Genomic DNA, 20429 nt, shown 5'->3' with positions numbered 1-20429 from the left:
GACAAGAATAATTGATTGATAAAGAGAAATTATTTATAAACAATTAAAATTCAATAAGAAAATATGATCAAAGTTAGAATAGTTTTTAACTATTACAAGTTGTTTATATTTTGAAATATATTCCAATTGTTCTAAAATAAATATTTGAACAGGAAGAGTGTTTAATTTAGCATACAACGTATTTACATTGACATGTTGTTATCGAATATTTGAAATTTCGATGCAGTTAGTTTAAGTATGTTTCAAGTAGAGAGGGTGTCTGCCTCCACCTTAGACTTTAAATACCAGAAAACAATTAGTTTAGATCTTTAATATTATATTTTAATAATTCAATGCTCTTCAACCTTGTACTTGTTTGCCTTTATATATATTTTGATATGAGCTTCACTGATGAGTCTTATGTAGACGAAAAACGCGTTATAATTATAATCCTGGTACCTTTGATAACTATTTACATCCCTGGGTCGATGCCACTGCTGGTGGAAGTTTCGTCCCCGAGGGTATCACCAGCCCAGTAGTCAACACTCCTGTGTTTACATGAATATCAATAATGTGGTAATTTTTTAAAAATTTTCTGTTTACAAAACTTTGACTTTTTCGAAAAACTAAGGATTTTTTTTTATCCCAGGCATAGATTACCTTAGCCGTATTTGACACAACTTTTTGGAATTTTGGATCCTCAATGCCCTTCAACTTTGTACTTGTTTTGCTTTATATATTTTTTTATATGAACGTCACTGATGAGTCTTATGTTGACGAAACGCGCGTCTGGCGTACATTATAATCCTGGTATCTTCGATAACTTTTCCCAATCCACTATAAATAAACATGTTTAAACTAATTCATGTGATGTGTAAGAATTTTAATTTCAATATAGAAAATGACATGTTTAATCATATATATGGTTCTATTTTTACCTTTTTTTATTATGATGCAAGAAAAACGGGTCCCATGATCCCATTTTCTCTTTTTCCTATTTGACAACATAATATGAGAGATATCTTCTCATTTTTTCTCTCAAAATTATATGAAGCAGATATTTGTTTCATGGCAGAACAAAAAGCAGAAAGAAAAAGCCCCGTGACCCATTTCTTTTAAATAAGAAAAAAAGATGATATAAACTAATTATTTAAAAAAAATTATGGATTATTATTTAGACACCCCATCTACCTAAAAGATAAACGTGCTATCACAAAGTATGCCTTGTGCCTACGTTTAATTTTTTAAAAGATAGTAAAAACAAATATTTACTTCTACGTCACTTTGTTTCGGATTTAAAGTTGCTTTAATGACATTGATATCACATCTTCCAAGTCTGATATCGCTACTATGAAAAGGTAACATCTGGTCAAATGAATTTTTATGTAGGACTCGAAAATGCAACGCGAACAATTTAAAAAAAAAATGATTTTAATTACATTTATTCATACGTTCAACTTTTATTCGGACATTTCAATGAACAGGCAACAGTAGTATTCCGCTGTTCGAAATTGATAAATGTTTATTCAAATTCATTTTAATTTAGCCATATAAATACCCACCTTCAGAACACTTGCACAAATACACATACATTTTAACAATCCTAATTTCCACGTGTTCAGATCACACAAAAAGTCCTCCTTAAAAAACAAAGCATTAGACTCTTTACTGAAGTCCTCATAATCAGCTGGTAGGTCTTTAATATCCTTTGTGCTTTTACGCGTGACGAAATCCGTGCAGCGTAAGACAAAAAAAGCTTAGGTCTTGGTAATTTTATGTATTTACCATATTTTTGTATCTTGTGTCTTCCAAATTTGAAGACAATCACCTCAGTTGTCGCCATTGCACCGCACTAGTTGATGTCGTAAGTTATCTATTTTGAGGATTTCATTTCAACGCAACGTTGTGAAAAAGAGGGGCAAAAGATAGCAGAGGAACAGCCAAACTCATAGATCGAAAATAATCTGACAACAGAATGGCTAAAAATAAAAAAGGACAAACAAACAAACAGACAAATAATAGTACACATGACACAGAATAAAAACTAAAGACTAAGGACCACGACCCCCACCAAAAACTTGAAGGTTTGTTTTATTCTTATTGTATTACAGTAACGGAGTTCATATATGTTTTATATAGTAAACTGCTATAGAAAGCATTTACAAGTTTAAACTGAGCCATATATTTTATATCAAAGACATTCAGTGGTTTAAAACGAGTTTCGAATTAAGGAATTGGTTCTCATGTTTTTTTTTTTCAAAATATATTGATATATGGAATTGATAATAAATTGAGACATTATTGTCTTGTAAAACCTTATTTGATATAATATTCAAGAACACTTTTCAAAAATCTATGAGCGGATGAATGCTTATAGTTATGGCCTCTCAACTGGCAAGGTTTCAAACGCATCAAGACAGAAACAATGACCATGGTTATGTACAGCATCGAAAATTTGGGTGGTGTACCATTTCCGTGCCGAGTATACTAGGGCAATATTTCGAGTTAAGAACGGAAAGACCGAAAGGTGAAATTAAAAGACTGGGCTAATTTCTTTTCTCCTTTCTGTACAAGCCCTTAAATAAATTCTGCTTCATAGGAATACAAAATCAAATCTGCAAGTAGATGAGAGCAATTGGTACCCATTGGGATTACAATAGTCTGTTGGAAGACCAAACCTCTAAATTCAACAAATATGTTGTCCATTAAAAAGTCCAGCATGGCAGTGATATCCTCTTTGGTGTAAAAATATCAGACATGGTCAATAGTTATCAAAGAATCCAGGCTTATATTTTAATACGCCACAGGCGCGCCAAATTGTCTTATATATCAAAATATCGTGCGACAAAGAGACACTTTATGCAAAACACTAATGAATATATATGCAAATACTAAGAGACATGGAGCAAATATTTTTTGGAATATTGATGACTCAGTATAGGTAAGTACAATGTATAAGGAAAACAAAGGACGGACAACAAACGAACGCTGCATTTAAACAAATACCGTACGTAATCGTGGTAGTTATGTAGAAGAAGAAAAATTGCAATCACAAGAAAGAACAATATATTGTTTATTTTATTCCAATTCGGGACCAAAATGAAGTACGAGAAGACTAAAAGGCTTTGATGCTCATATTTACGATTGAGATTTACTTTGCCTGAATTTTGTTTTGATTTTTTTCCGTATTTATTATCTTTATTAGGTTCAAGTTCTTTCACAGAGTGAATCGGTTTACTTGATAAATTGTGGAAAATTTAGTGTCATTTCAATCAATTACCAGTTACAGCTAATTAAATATTTATATTACACATTCTCACAACCTTAGTCTGTAACATATAATCTTTTGAATGAAAAGGTCAAGTGTTCTGTATCTGATTGTATGTTCTTGAGGGTATGATGCTATATGTAGCTTCATTTGATTCAAATCATGTTTATTTTGCATTAGTTGGGACGTTATATACAATATAAGGTCAATGTCAGAAAAAATATAAACTTTGTTGTATGAGGATTAAAAACTGGGGAAGGGCGAGTCTTTACCGAGCCCTTCCCCAGTGTTTTTGTCGAATACAAACACGTTTATATTGTTATGACATTGACTTAATATTGTTTTTTATACTGCAATTTGAATTAATACATCATTGGCTTTTTAAATCGTAACAAAAATGTCCAACTTATTTTCATCACTTAATAAACCCCTGATTGTGGTAAAAGTGTTTCATGATGAAATGGACATTGCACAAAATATAGATGTGTTACTATATTTAGGACATACAAACAACTAGTTGCAGTATAAATAATATTACCTGTATGTCAAGGTTTGTTTATACGGTAAATAATTAATCTGATCACATCTTTTAAAAGAAATGAACATCGATTTCAAAGGTAGAATTGTCCTTGTTACAGGTGCTGGGAAAGGTATGTAGTAAACTATTATATTTTCTATTGTTAAACTTTCATGAGATATAATAATACACATAACTGAGTACTATCGCCATACGACAACAAATATTTTTAGTCTGATTCTATAAGGTTTTTTGAACTTAATGTAAACTGTATGTCAAGGTATTTAATGTTTGTTAATGTAAAAAGTTAAGCTGTTCAGATTTATTTTTTCTCAATCGATATATGACTTTTGAACACCGGTATACTACTGTAGCCTTCATTTTGTAATGGTTACTTTAAGAACCAGTATAAGACTAATGCATGCATCAGCTTACGACATCAAGATATGTAGTACTCGTAAATATAAACTAAATTATATCACACAACAATCATTAAGCAAGTATCTTAATTCTACGGGGGATAACTCATGTTTTTTTTATACAATACAATCATTAGGTTATAACAATTGCCAAACTATAATAAAGATACTCTCACTATATGTGAATGGAGGTTAACAGCTAAGTTTAACGGCACATCACATACTCATAGGTATAGTAACTAAATTAATTGGAATCCTGAAACCTAAAATGTGAACATAAACATTCGGATTATGTGTATGAAATTTTTCATATCCAATGTGACAATATTCTTTACTCATCCATTTTGTGTAGTTTATAAAAACCTTCTCAGTACAGATGTATTAATTTATGGAGATAGAATCACATTTCTTTTTTTTTCTAGCATGCCGCCATTTATTAAATATAATCATCAAGAAGAAATCTACAGTGGCAAATACACTGAAGATGATAAAATCATATACTTACTAGTTGCTTTATAACAATACTCTGATGATCATCTTTCTACATGCATGCATTATGAGGAGAACGATATATAGAAACTTTCCTCGAAGTTGTTAAAATTAAATGGAGAATAAAGATTATGTTTATAGAGAAGTAAAAATACATCATCAGTTAGTAAATGAGTCGTGTACAAAGTTATATTATAGATCAGAAACACTAAAATTAGGATGTCAGAATACATTTGAAAAACTATTTTAAAAACGCATAATGTAAGCATGCACCTACGTAATTGACCAAAGATTTACAATGCATTGTGGTGTACTACGTACTCAAAAGACGAAAAAGTAAGTTGATTTTTTTCCCCGGAAATCTATTATATTTGTATTGTGTGACATAAGAAATATATATTCTCGATACATTGTATACACTTAGAACTCCTTCGTGCAAAGCAACATATTAACTGGATTGGTCAATTACCAAGGTAACTGTTGACGTCTTAATTTTATCTACCAAAGGACTGTCTGGAAAATATTTAACTGTCCTTTCGATAAACAACATACACAATACGCTTATCAACATAGAGTTTGACATATTGATAACTGCGAGGCATCGTGCTGCGAATTGTTTCCCTTGCAAGTGATTTAAACCACGTGTTTAAGGGCATACGATACAGTTTTGATCCTGTATTTACAGTTTGATGAAAATTTCAATATAGGCTATTTTTTGCCTGCTTAAATCAAATATGTAATTCATGTGTTACTTTTTGAGTTAAATGAGGTCGAAATTTTGTATATTTGCTCAAAATTCGGATTTGTGGTCGTATTTTCTCTTTCGAAAGATAGCCATAACTTTTTTGTTTTAAAAAATAAACACAAATTGTTTTTTGTTAGATAATTTTTAATTTTTATATTTTATAAGTATCCTAAAAAAATATGCATTTTTTATTCAGAAATAACTCATATTTATCAAATGGTCATGAATTAAGAAACAATCGTATTTTTTTGCTGTATATTTATCAAAATTAAAAAAAATCCTCTATTTACAGTTTTATAAAATTTGGTCCACATAATCTCCCTTCAAAATGAAACAAAATGTCGTTTTAAAAAATAGGGGTCCATGCACTCGTTTTCAAATTAAATCCGTTTGAATGATAAAAAATAGTGGAAAAATGCATCTTTTCCCGATATGTCATAGTTTGACGTCGCGAAAATAACATTTTGCGTTAGCAACGTCATTACCTCCCCTGTAACTGTATCGTATGCCCTTAAATGTGGCTCTGATTATGTAATGCAATTATCTTACCGGCCATTTATGATCTTGGATTTCAATCCACAAACAATAGATTGATAAATTCATATTCCGTGAGAATTCTTTCAAACCAAAAGCATGACTTTCTAAAAACTGAGCACTGATACTAGTACGTTTCTGTGACCTGACGAGTGTGTATTAAATGAGCTGAGTCGGATAGAAATCGACCATATGCAAATCAAGCAAAGTTGAATTGTTTATCGAAGCTACAAAACGGACTGAACGTCATCTTTTCTTTCATTGTATTTCGTAAACGAATGCTCAAAAATATATTGTATTGTACTTAAGGAATGACTGTAATATTTTTTCTGTCTATGAAGAAATAACAAAAAAAATTTGGTGCACACTGAAGAACGCGCGTAGCGGGTTATTTAACAGTGTGCACCACATTTGTTATGCTATTTCGAAAAGACAGAAAAAATATTACAGTCATTTCTTATAATTTAATTCTCAATTCCATTTTAAACCGTAGAAAACCACGAAAAACGTTGATGACGTCACATGATTAAATTATGTCTATGGGCGGATAGAAGACGCGTTACATCCAAAATTAAATTATATGTACATATTCACGTTAACTGACATGGGGTTGATTTCTATCCGACGCAGCTCATATATAAATTCTATAAAATCAGGAGGTCGTTCAACATGCCACGCGTATTGATCCCGTTCGGAGGACGTCGACAAGACCATATTATTCAAACGACATGTACTAAATGCTCTCGAAATTTGTAATTGAAACATTTTCAAAAGTCATGTGGATGCATTGTTAAAAGATTATTCTTTTTTACTTTATATTGTCCATCCATTTGATAGGTATCGGACGCTGTATTGCTCTAAAAGTATCAAAACTTGGAGCAAAAGTCTATGCTATAAGCAGAACAGAATCGGATCTTGACAGCTTAAAAGAGGAGGTAAGCAAGCCAACACATTTGTATACGTTGACTTATGTTTCTTGTTAACTGAGAGACCATGTTGGCCGAAGCAGTCAAACTACTGTATCATAATTCTATCGACAATGATGTTGTGACTTTGAATCCTGCATATTACAGGTGCGCTCGAGTACAATCTTTAATCACTCGGGCTGCCTCCACAAATAACAACTGGCCGTCACGAAATAACTACACATTGCTGAAAGTGGCATAAACCACCATTCAATCATTAATCAATTCATGTGAATCTATACGTTCAGATAGTATAGTGAAACATTTATGCCATTCAAAAAGTAAAATCACAAAATACTGAACTCCGAGTATAAATTGTTTAAGAGTAGTGCTTAGTGACCGTCAATATCTCTGGTGGTACTGAAGGAAGGTTTTTCAAACACTAGTTAATTAGGACATAATTTTGGCAGTTGACCCCTTATTTTATAATATAAACTTAAGAGTTCCAAGTGTCGAACTTTAAATCATCGATACGTAAAATTTTCGGACGCTATCACGAGTCGGTTGACCTTGAAGGATTATCTTGTTTTACAGATGTCGAAGCATATATTCCAGTAATTCAAATTCCTTCCTTTTTTCTCCTATGTGACCTTCCGAATTAGACTCATTACCGGGTTTGTACAAAGACAGGTATACCTCATTGTGTTAGATGGGGATCTGAACCTGCTTATCCTTCTGAAGCACTTGTTATCAGGCCCGTTTTTTGTTGGGGTTCGTGGTTACTATTTAGTTTACTATGTTGTGTTTTGTATAGTGTTGTGTGTCTCCCCCCTCCTAGTGTTGTCATTTTACTTTCTGATGAGTTTTAATGTCTATTTGGGATGCATGTTTCGCCTACTAGTATCTTTTAATTTTGCGTTTGATATTAGTTATACAGCGTTGTATGAACAAATTAAAAGTTCATTCTAACAAACCGTTTTATATAATGAAAATGCAAGTGCTGTGTTTTCAGGTAGCTTTGTCTATTTCGGTAGTATCATTTAAATATTTCTGCTAAAAGCAAATAGTTATATTGGCCCAATGCAAAGTAAATTGACATTTAATCGGCTTATGATGTCAAATAAAAGGAGACCACAACTTACGAACTAGTGATATATAAATTCAAGTATTGTCCCAAATTGAAATCAACTGTAAATTCATATTTCAAGACATAATTATTAACACGTTAAAAATGTCAAAAGCTTGCCTATGTTTTTGTAGGATTCGTCAACTGAAATGCATCGTGAGAAATTATTTTATCAACGACAAAAAGGGTATGACTAATTGATTTATATTGATATGTTCCCTATTTTTTTTCCATAGGATTCATCGATTGAAACACGATGTTTAGACATTGGAAACTGTAAAAACACAAGGAAAGTGATCGGAGACATTGGACAGGAAAATCTCTTGGTGAACAATGCAGGAATAAGTAAGAGGAAAACTATTCTTGAAGCAACAGAAGAGTTTATAGACGAGTAAGTAATTAACTTATCATAAAGACTTATCTTAAAGTCTGTTGTATTTTGGAAACTTTGGATGTCATAATCAAAAAAAAAAAGTAAAAAAAAAAAGACTACATTATTGCCAAATTAATAGAATATCGATACAAAGTAAACACTATCACCTAAGCAACCAAAGAATGGACAATCTTAGCTTTTCTAAAGATAAAGACATTATCATTTCTCATCACTTATCGTCGGTTTTCCTTCGAAGTAATGTATTAATAAACCACGTCCATTTAAAATGTATGGCTGATTGAATTTACAAATTTCATCTTGATGTTTCATGGCACATCTTGTTTGTATTTGACAAATATGGACAAATATGGCTTTACCTTGCGAAACATATAAAAGATAGGATAATATAATAGTGATGGTTATATCCAAACGTATTAAAACAGAGACAACTTATCATTTAAACCATTTCTGTTGGCTCGGAATTGTTAATTGTCCTCATTTGGAGTAACTGCATTTCAATGTTTTTTCGACAGGTATACAAAGTGAAATCCATGCCAACGTGTGGCGTATGTTTGGCTTTGCAGTATGTATAAGTCTGATGCCACGTGTAAATTGAGTGCAGCTCTCTTGCAACAACTATTTCAGAGTGGCCTGTTAAAGGCAAGCTTCATGTTCCTCGCCAATATATCTTCATGTTTCAATGCCAGCTCAAAATTCCCAACCCTTCATCTTGAACGGACTCGTCTAAGACCCTACTACTGTGTTTATCGGTAATTTGTTATCGTTCTGAACAGGAATAAATCATTTGCCACTGAACGTAATCTTAAGGAGTTGCAACCAAGATTGATTGATTGTTGGTTGCTTAACGTACAGTGGGATATATGTCAAGACGAAAACAAAATAACAATAAATACAATAGCTAAGTCCAGCAAAAGAGGCTATTCGGAATAAAGGTCGGGGTAAATTTGGACTGTAAATGGACAATTAGGCTAAAGTGAATAAGGACAGAAAAGAAGCAATCTAACAGGCCACCTCCAGACCCCCAAAAGAGTTGTTGCAAGGGTTCTTAACGTGCAATGAGCGTTGCCCTTTCTTCACGAGGCTTTGAATTTAAAGTCCCAGATCGGATGTACGTAGTTGCGTACTTGACACAGCCCGCACAGCCAAACGGACACCCCACTGTATCAAGGGTATTGCTGCCGGTGGTAAGGAGACATGTAGTTACCATATTTCTATTCCCTAGCCAACCTTTTGGGACTTGCAACAAAGAGAATTGATTACTAATTAAGGGGAGTTGACACTTATAGTGACAACCATTTGCGCTAGAATGTGACATTTTGTTCAGTGTAGTCATACACATTACAATTATTGCCTTAGAAACGCACAATAATAACACATTGTATTTATATGGTGTAATCTTAAAGCATGCCTTATTTTTATTGTAGACATTTTGATGTAAATTTTAAGGCAGCTTTGAACATATCTCAGGTATAATATGAATACATTTAACCCGCTGAAACACTATACACTTTGAAATATACTCATTTTTTTCTTTATGTTAGACCAGTTTTCTATGTTAGATGAAGATCTCGGCACTAGCTAACATGTTAACATGTTAAACCTCGCCCTATTCTGTACATGTATACCTGTTTCAAGTCAGGAGCGTGTTATTCAATGATTGTTGTCATATATTACATCATATTTTTGTTTTTGTTAATTGTTTTATAAATACAGTAAAAGAGAGACGAAAGATACCAAAAAGACAGTCAAACTTATAAATCGAAAATAAACTGACAACGCCATGGCTAAGAATGAAAATGACAAACAGACTACCAATGGCACACATGACACAACATAGAAAACTAAAGAATAAACAACACAAACCCAACCAAAAACTAGGGGTTATCTCAGGTGCTCCGAAAGGGTAAGCAGATCCTGCTCCACATGTGGCCCCCGTGGTGTTGCTTATGTGATAAAAGTCCGATAAACAGTTTAATTCGGTAGGTCACATTCATGAAAGGGAAGGGGACTGTAGTCACAACGTAAGGAACATATCCGATATCATTTGTGAAACGGTTATTCCATAACAGTCAACCAATTCGTGATGGCGTCCGTAACATTTACGAAGGGATGATTTCAACTTCACCATTTAAAACTCTTGGTTTCATAGCTTTCTTGTGAGCAGCAACCCTTGTGAACAGCAACCCTACAGTAAGTTGTCTGGTTACTAGTTGTTTTACATTTGTTTTGTTGGGGCCTTTTACAACGAGCCATGTGGTAAGGGTTTTGCCCATTGTTGACGGTCGTATGGTAAATTATAAGCTTACGCCTTTGTCATTGAGTCTATGGTAAATTGTCTTCTCATTGTCAATCATACATCATTTAATCTTTATATCATTTGCAAATTGGGACATGCATATGTTGAACGCCTTCAATGCAACTATGAAAGCCGTTAATTTAGTATGATGAAATTAATTTCATTTTAATTATTCTCCAGTTAGGTACAGTCAATGCTTTCAAACTTATTCTTGACTAAATATGCAAGAAACTGTTATATGTCTTTTTTCAATTTTCAATCGTGAACGCTTTGTCATAAATCAGTCAAGCTTTTACCAGTATGACAATTGTTCAAATATGCAGTATGCATGTTGAAATATTTGAGTCATTACAGATCGTCGTCAAAGGAATTATTTCACGGAAAGGTAGTGGCGCCATTGTGAATATTTCAAGTATTTCCAGTACGCTAGCCTTCACTGGTTATCCTATTTATTGCACTACGAAGGCAGCAATGGATATGCTCACAAAATCTATGGCATTAGAGTTCGGACTTTTTAAGGTAAACTATTGTGACTCCTGCGCTACTCTCATGTGTACGCTATAAGCATGTTAATTATGTTATTTTTACAATCAGTACAATTTTTAGTATATAAGTGTATATAAACACTTTAATGATTATGTTTTGCACTGACTATTCATTGATAGTCATCGTGCGTTGTATTCGGTATAGGGTCGAACATATATAACAACAAAGAACTTTCATGGACTTTAATTACCAGAAAGAGTGGATCTTGTATTCCTGATTTTTTCAAGTCCATAAAGCGCTTCGTGATCGTCATTATGCAGGATAAACTGTAAATAATGTTTCTTTTGTTGGTACTTTATTACAATTCCCTAATGCTGATTGTCAATTATAAGAATTGAATTTGTAGAATAATATAATATAGCTTCATATTTTTGAATAGCTCGCTCAACATGGGAATGCAGTCGATGCCCCTAATTGCACGAATGATGTTCACTTAAACAAAGTTTTGTTTACGAGAAAGCAACGATATATTGCTATACATGGTTGCTTTTTAAGTTTATAGCTTGTATAAAACAAAACTAAAGGTTCATCGCCTGTTTAGTATTCAGTTACAGATTTGTATGCAACTAACTCTTTAAAGATATCAGACACATAATTCAGAACACGCATTTATAAACAAAACTTACTGGGTGCGTTGGAATCAAAACAGGCCTGAGGGCAAATAAATCAATCATTGACTTAAGTCTTTATGGTGCTTTAAACAAATATTGGTTAATGATGAGTAAATAGCTTTCTGTAATTAAAGGTTTTTACTTCCGGACATACCTTGAATGATAATGAAGTATTTTTTATTTATCAACCTCTGAATTCTTATATATATTACCAGATTCGAGTAAACAGTTGTAATCCAGGTGTAGTATTAACACCAATGACTGAGAAGTTTTTGGTCTCCTAGGATCAAAAAGATATTTTAACAGGACGAATACCGATGGGAAGATTCATAGGTAGTTTCTTGAAGGCAAACAGAAATTTCAAGCCCTATATGTCCTGTAAAAGTAAACAGTGATTCAACCAATAAGATCAAAATTGTACACTCAAGATGCACGTTTCGTCTACAAAAGAGGGACGAAAGATACCAAAGGGGCAGTCAAACTCATAAATCTAAAACAAACTGACAACGCCATGGCTAAAAATGAAAAAGACAACCAAACAACAGCACACACGACACAACATAGAAAGCTAAAGAATAAACAACACGAACCCCACCAAAATACTAGGGGTGATCTCAGGTGCTCCGGAAGGGTTAGCAGATCCTGCTCCACATGCGGCACCCGTCGTGTTGCTTATGTGATAACAAATTCTGTAAAGAGTCTAATTCGGTAGGTCACATTCATGAAAGGGACTACAATAGACTCTTAAAAAACTTTTAAAATTGCTTATAAAGTAAAGACAATAAAGAGATTGGAAGACCCAAAATTCCAAAAGGTTTTGTCAGATATAGCCATATATTTTTTTTTAATGAAAATCTGACATTATTATGATTTAAATGCCAGATTGCACAAAACAAGAGATTTTGTTCAAAGTATCCTTTATTTGTTTTAAAAAAGTACGTGACTTTAGGTAATTGATATATCTAGATGTTCAACCATGCCATTTATTGAGATTGATATCATTTAGCCTGAAGCAGACATGTGGAATTCTCGCATCTTTGGTATACACAATACCATTCTTCACTGCAAATCAAATATAAAGATATGATATATTTTGGTATTAAAAATCTATTTACATTTAGATAAGACATTAAACTGAAGGTAAATCAAACAGTGAAATCATTATGTGTTTGCCAAATGTGGAGATGTAATAGTTAACATTTCATATTATGTCTTTCAAAAACGAAAAAAACCCCGAACTTTCAAAGAAAATTCAGATTGTCAAAACAAAACTATGATTTATAAATAAAAAGCAGACTTTTTTCTGTTAGAAGAATTCTGTATTTCTAGTGCCAGGGAATAATTGATTATTGTTTACTTAAAGTCCTGTGACAAATATTTCATGGATGTTCAGGACCAGAACAAATTAACAATATATTCAATAGGTAATTAAGGCCGTCTAGGACAAGGTCTCGGAAATATTTACTACCACTAGAAAATGAGGATATATTGGATAGGGACAGAAATTTGGCATTGCAACAGGCCACCTAAGATCCTCTCAAAGATTTGTTGCAACAGTTTGAATCGTGGCGAAGCAATCTACACGAAGAATCAAACGCGACTGTGTTCCTGACATATCCCGGACAGCAAAAAAGATGCTTTTTCGAGGCTTTACTGCCGTTCGGAAGAATACCAATGTGGCCATATTTCTATTTCCCAGTTCCCCTATTACATTTGGGGGGTCAAATTCCAGGGACAAATGACATGTAAAAAATCATTGAAATGAAGGTTATTCAGTAATAGAACTACATCATTCTATCGATCTTAGTTAAACAGAAATGTGCATGAATTTTTTTTGTGTAAAAAGTAAAAGATGAGCGAACGATACCAAACGGACGTTCGACCTAATAAATCGAAAATAAACTGAAAACGCTATGGCTTTAAAAACAAAGACAAACTGATAAACAAAAGTACAAAATAAACATATAAAAACTAAAAACTGAGTGATGCAAATCGCGCTAACATCTGGGGCTGACCTTATGTGCTCTTGAATGGGAAGAAAATCCTGCTTCACATGCGTCATCCGTTGATCGTGTTGCTAGTTTAAGAACATACCCGGTAATAAGTCGAATTCGGTAGGTCACATTCGACATATGTATGTTTATTGATCAAAATAGCGTGAATATAAATGAACTTGAGAATTCTTCTATCTATGCAAATTTCATGGGGGATTATTGGATTTTATACCTCCAATGTAACTCATCTTTATTTTCCAGAAAAAGACGAAGTTGCAAATACAGTTGCATTCCTGTTGAGTGACTATGCATCAATTATAAATGGTGCCTTAGTTCCAGTCGACGGTGGACACAGTATTCATATGTCGCCTAACCCTGTTCAGTAGTTAACAATTGATAATTTTTAATTAACCACGTAGCCTAGTCGGTTGTATCTTGTATGATTACCCATTAAAAGCAAACACAAAATATAAAAGTCTTTAAATATTGTCGTTATTCCTATTTGAACGAACTATGCGCCTGTCCTTTCCGACTTCATTTAATAATCATATGCGTCTGAGTTCTTTCGAACACATGTAACCATTTTCACCTATTTAATTTTTTACTCGATATCTGTCTTTTTTGAAGTTAATACAAGTTTTCCAATCAATATTGCACTATTTTGTTAACCAGTTTATATGGTGACAGGCACTATGCTTCATTAAGAACGAAATAATCAATAAATGTTTGTTCTCGAAAGATTTTAAATTACATTAATTTGGTTTTTAATTTTGTCTATCTTAAATTTGAGTTTTTCACTTCATATTGGTGATCATAATTAGCAGTGTTGCTCAATTTGTAATGTTCTGTTAGTGTTTTGTAATAATATTTTGACTTTCCGTTGTTTTATTGTGTTTTTTTTATGTTTGTTTTTGACAATGTTATCAAAGTGTTTTCTTTTGTGTCTGTCTTTACCCTCAGCGTTGCTCAATCGGTTATTTACCTTTTTCGTGTTATAAAAATGTACATATTACAAAACAAAAAAGTTATATTTAGAAAAACAATAATGCAGTTACATAACTTTACTTAAATGAAAATCTATAGCTGAATGCATTCCGTGCTTTAAATTTCTGTACTAATATATCATATCTTACATAATCTGCAGTAGGTGATTGTGTAGGTACAGTGCAACCTGCCTAATCCAACACAAATGGGGGGCAGAAAAAAAAGTCGGATTAAGCAGGGTGTCAGAATATTCAGGGATTTTCTGCAGGGATAGGCATATTTTGGTACCTTGAAAATGTGTCGGTTTAAGCAGGATGTTGGAATACTCAGGTGTCGGATTATACTGTACTGTACCTTTAACTAATGCAAAGGAGCTAAACTGTAAACAGTAACTTATAGAAATGAATATATGAACGTATGTGATTATACGTATTGTGTTACTCTTTGGCTATTATCAAAGTCAAATGTAAACCTATAAAAGCGTTTTAGGAGGGCTGACTTCAGTAAAGTCATATGTTAACCGGTAGAAGCGTTTTAGGAGGGCTGACTTAAGTAAAGTCATATAGTAACCGGTAGAAGCGTTTTAGGAGGGCTGACTTAAGTAAAGTCATATGGTAATCCCCGGCTTTCTTTCGACCGACAGTACAACGCTAGCTTATGATAAGCATACTCTTGCTTGTTCGGGATTTACATGTGCAGCCGCGTCCAACAGCTCCTCTTTGTCATAGGTTTACAATTGCCACTGGATGTTAAGCAAGCAACAATGAATGATTCATACTTAACGTGTTTTTGCTTTCATAAGTCAATAATCTGTTTTTTGTAATTGATGTCGCCTGTGTGCAAGGCATACAGGCGATGATTGTTCAAACAAAATATAATGTGCCCAAATATAGTTCAGAGCAGCCTCGTAGCTGTTCGCAGTACTCAGTTAGGGTGGAGACCATTAATACTACATTACGCTGCAAATGATTTTCCTTGTAAGTGATTTAAGCCATTAATACTGCATATTATATGGAAAATCTTTTCCCAAGTGTTTAAAGATGGCTCTGATAATGTAAGGCCATTATCTTGCCAGCCAATCATGGTCTTGGATTTCCATCCATGTAATGTATAAACATTACATAAATTTAATCACATTTAATACAACAATATTACGTAACAAAAAGTTTATAAAAAACAATGCAGTTACATAACTTCAATTGGCAGGTGTTGTTTACATAGTGGGTCTCATTGGGGTATAAGCGTGACACGTAAAAATCATACTATTTGGCCCTGAAAACGGGAAATGAAGTCCAACGGGGCACAGGAAATAACAAAAAAAAATGAGAATTGCTAACGTACATAGTGTAAGCGGGATACGGGAATCTGACAGAACAGTAAACGGAATCCGGGATCAGAACCTCTCAATGAGGCCCACTACATAAAGAAAAATCTATAGCTGAATGCATTCCGTGCTTTAAATTTCTATACTAAAAAATCACTAATTACATAATCTTACGGTTGGTGATTGTGTAGGTACCTTAAACTAATTCAAAGGAGCTAAACTGTAAACAGTAACTTATAGAAATGAATATTAACTTCGAAGATAAAATTGCTCTTGTCACCGGTGCCGGTAAAGGTTGGTAATTTAGATACTATCATATTTTATATTATGTTAAATTCTTGCTATTTACTTAGAATCTTTAACTATTGATGTTCATTCCGATCAGGAATGTGATTATAAGTATTGTGTTACTCTTTGGCTATTATCAAAGTCATATATTAACCTGTAGAAGCGTTTTAGGAGGACTGACTTAAGTAAAGTCATATGTTAACCGGTAGAAGCGTTTTAGGAGGGCTGACTTAGGGAAAGTCAGTTGGTAATCCCCGGCCTTCTTTGGACCGGAAATACAAAGCTTGCTAATGATAAGCGTACTCTTGCTTGTTCAGGATTGATACATTTGCAGCCGCGTCCATTAGCTTCTTTTTGTCATAGGTTTACAATTTTCCATTGGATGTTTAGCAAGCAACAATGACTGATTCATAGTTAACGTCTTTTTGCTTTCACAAGTCAGGAATCTTTTTTTGTAATTGATGTCGCCTGTGTTCAAGGCATTCAGGTGATAATTGTTAAAACAAAGTATACAGTGCTCAAATATAGTTCAGAGCAGCCTTGTCACTGAGCAACATCAGCTGTTTGCAGTTCTTAGTTGGGGTGGAGACCATTAATACTACATTACGCTGCAAATCTTTTCCCCTTGATAGTGATTTAAACCACGTGTTTAAAGATGGCTCTGACTATGTAAGGCAACTATCTCACCGGCCCATTATGGTCTTGGATGTCCATCCACAATTAATAGACTGTAAACTTTAGTCAGTGATTATCATATTTAAACTGATAACGGAAACATTGCAAAGTGCATAAAACTTTTCAGGCCTCAAAAAAGATAAAAAGAAAAGGTATGGATTATTAATTTATTAGTTAGCATTGGTGGTTTTAATATTCAAGAACACAACATTTACGGTCCTATCCCACAGATATATAGTTCACTTTCAATTATCTGCAACAAAACAAAGTGTCAAATGATTAAACCTGTTGCTTACTTTTATTGAATAAATTAGCAATGACGGGAGCTATGATAGTCAACGGTTTGAGGTGAAGTAAACTTTAAAAATAAAGTTAAAAGTGTGAGCTCAAAATTAGCGTTATTTGGGAACGCATAAATATACACATATGTTATTGTTTGCATTTTTCAAAACCTAGTGTTCTGTCCAATATACTGTTTTCCTTAGTAAGAAAACTATTTATGCACGAAATAGTTTGCACATCCTTACTACAAATGGTATTTCTGAAATAATAATTTGGTAACTAATTTACCGCATGAAGAACTCCAAATAATGTTTTGTAATAACATGAAGTATTAAAAAAAACTCATTCTTTCATGATGTTAACTCATCGAAAATACGTGAATATCAAAACAAAACATAAACATATTGGATGATATCCGGCTTTTAATAATGAACAAGACGCCAGACGCACGTTTCGTCAACACAAGACTCATTAGTGACGCAGAGCTGTAATAGTATTTGAAGCGACTGTCATACAAGTGAGAGGTTTAGCTAGCTTTAAAACCAGGTTTAATCCACCATTTTCTACATAAGAAAATGTCTCTACCAGGTCAGGAGTATGACAGTTGTTATCCATTCATTTGATGTGTTTGAGCTTTTGATTTTGCCATTTGATTAGGGACTTTCCTTTTTTAATTTTCCTCGGAGTTCAGTATGTTTGTGATTTAACTTTTTAGAGTACATACAATCTAAAACTCTTTTCCTTTCAATAGTAAAAAAAATCAACTGTTCTACCCTTTAATAAAAAGAAATAGCCACATAAATAGTTTGCCTTAGTAGGGATACATCGTACTTTGTAAAAAAATCACTCTGATACTAACAAAAATTTTCTGAAACTAAAATTATAAAAATGCTTGATTTCTTTATTGACATAATTGTTACGTTTGGGGACGTGTTTTTGAACAACTAATCGGCATTCCTATCCGAACTTAATATGTTCTTCTGTCTAACGACTTCTTCCTTTATTCATATGAGGCCGACTTCATAAGAGACCTTCTGAGAAAGAATGTAAAGAAGCTAGCATTATTCTTTAAATTCACTTTCCGCCTCATAGAATGTGTCCTCTTACTAAATAATTCAAAGATTTGTGACTGTTGAACGCATCGAAATTGAAATAGAGGATACAACAGATACAGTAAGGTCTGCCTCATACCTTGATTTACATCTAGAGCGTCCCATTTATGAACTGTCAATTTCTATGTAGCAACATTCTAGCAGCGCCTGCATATAGAGTAGATATCTTGACTTACAGGTAATACAGTAAAGTCCGCACTCAAGTGTGGCATATGCGGTTACAACACGCAATCTATTTTAATATTGGAAAAAATGTATGAAGATTTCATAAATTAAAGCAAAATTAATACAACAATATGACGTAACAAAAAGTTAAATTTAAAAAAAACAATGCAGTTCCATAACTTTAAAGTGCTGTTAACATAAAGGAAATTCTATAGCTAAATGCATTCTGTGCTTTAAATGTATAAACTAAAGTATCACTAATTACATAATCTGCAGTAGGTGATTATGTAGGTACAGTGCAACCTGACTAATCCGACACAATAGGGGGGCCAGAAAAAAGTCTGATAAAGCAGGGTGTCGGAATATTCAAGGTTTTGTCTGCAAGGATAGGCATAATTTGAGACCATGAACATGTGTCGGTTTAAGCAGGATGTTAGATACTCAGGTGTCGGATTAGGCAGGTTGCCCTGTACCTTTAACTAATTCAAAGTAGCTAAACTGTAAATAGTAACATATAGAAATGAAAATTAACTTAGAAGAGAAAATTGTTCTTGTCACTGGTGCCGGTAAAGGTTGTTAATTTAGATACAATTATATCTTATATTATGTCAAATTCTTGATATTTACTTCGAATCTATTACTTTTGTTGGTCATTCCGATCAGGAATGTGATTATGCCTATTGTGTTACTCTTTGGCTATTATCAAAGTCATATGTTAACCTGTAGAAGCGTTTTAGGAGAGTTGACTTAAGTAAAGTCATATGTTAACCTGTAGAAACGTTTTAGGAGGGCTGACTTAAGTTAAGTCATATGTTAACCTGTAGAAACGTTTTAGGAGGGCTGACTAAAGTAAACTCATATGTTAACCTGCAGAAGCGTTTAAGGAGGGCTGACTTAAGTAGAGTCATATGTTACCTGTAGAAGCGTTTTAGGAGGGTTGACTTAAGTAAAGTCATATGTTAACCTGTAGAAACAATTTAGGAGGGCTGACTTAAGTTAAGTATTATGTTAACCTGCAGAAGCGTTTTAGGAGGGTTGACTTAAGTAAAGTCATATGTTAACCTATAGAAACGTTTTAGGAGGTCTGATATTAGTTAAGTCATATGTTAACCTGTAGAAACGTTTTAGGAGGGCTGACTTAAGTAAAGTTATATGTTAACCTGTAGAAGCGTTTAAGGAGGGCTGACTTAAGTAAAGTCATATGGTAATCCCCGGCATTCTTTCGACCGACAGTACAACGCTTGCTAATGATAAGCGTACTCTTGCTTGTTCAGGCTTTGCAGCTGCGTTCAACAGCCTATCTTTGTCATAGGTTTACAATATGCCACTGGATGTTAAGCAAGCAACAATGACTGATTCATAGTTAACGTCTTTTTGCTTTCACAAGTCAGGAATCTTTTTTTGTAAGTGATGTCGCCTGTGTTCAAGGCATTCATGTGATAATTGTTCAAACAAAATATAATGTGCTCAAATATAGTTCAGAGCAGCCTTGTCTCTGAGCAACATCAGTTGTTTGCAGTAATCAGTTAGGGTGACGACCATTAATACTACATTACGCTGCAAATATTTTCCCTTGTAAGTGATTTAAAGCACATGTTTAACGATGGCACTGATTATGTAAAGCCATTATCTTGCCAGCCCATTATGGTCTTGAATTTCCATCCACTATTAATAGGCTGTTAAATTCCTAGTCAGAGATTATTATATTTAAACTGATGACGGAAACATTGCAAAGTGTATAAAACTATTCAGGCTTCAAAAAGATTAAAAAAAAAT

General features: G+C 33.4%; 2 protein-coding genes across 6 annotated transcripts in view; both read left to right on the top strand.

Annotated features, from left to right (window-relative positions):
• Positions 1 to 3845: 3845 nt before the first annotated feature.
• Positions 3846 to 14209, top strand: LOC139494288 (L-xylulose reductase-like). The gene is made up of 7 exons (XM_071282455.1): positions 3846 to 3897; positions 6789 to 6886; positions 8219 to 8373; positions 9801 to 9843; positions 11027 to 11191; positions 13193 to 13253; positions 14085 to 14209. Exons 1-7 carry the CDS (start codon positions 3846 to 3848, stop codon positions 14207 to 14209), a joined length of 699 nt encoding a protein of 232 aa, XP_071138556.1.
• A 2002-nt stretch (positions 14210 to 16211) lies between these two features.
• LOC139495647 (L-xylulose reductase-like) overlaps positions 16212 to 20429 on the top strand; it is a 61211-nt gene continuing 56993 nt past the window's right edge. For 2 of the 5 annotated variants that reach the window (XR_011657425.1, XM_071283939.1), the window contains exon 1: positions 16266 to 16425. Coding sequence is in view for 4 of the 5 variants with exons in the window: in XM_071283939.1 (XP_071140040.1) it covers positions 16374 to 16425 (52 nt within the window). In the remaining variant the exon portion in view is untranslated. Of the gene's footprint in view, positions 16426 to 19107; positions 19226 to 20429 lie in introns of those variants that run through there. The other 3 variants (XM_071283940.1, XM_071283942.1, XM_071283938.1) reach the window with 3 other exon arrangements.

This window comes from Mytilus edulis, chromosome 11 (genome assembly GCF_963676685.1).
Source record: "Mytilus edulis chromosome 11, xbMytEdul2.2, whole genome shotgun sequence".
NCBI classification, from domain to species: domain Eukaryota; kingdom Metazoa; phylum Mollusca; class Bivalvia; order Mytilida; family Mytilidae; genus Mytilus; species Mytilus edulis.
The sequence above is the reverse complement of the archived record's forward strand: the minus strand, read 5'-3'. Positions and strand labels throughout refer to the sequence as shown.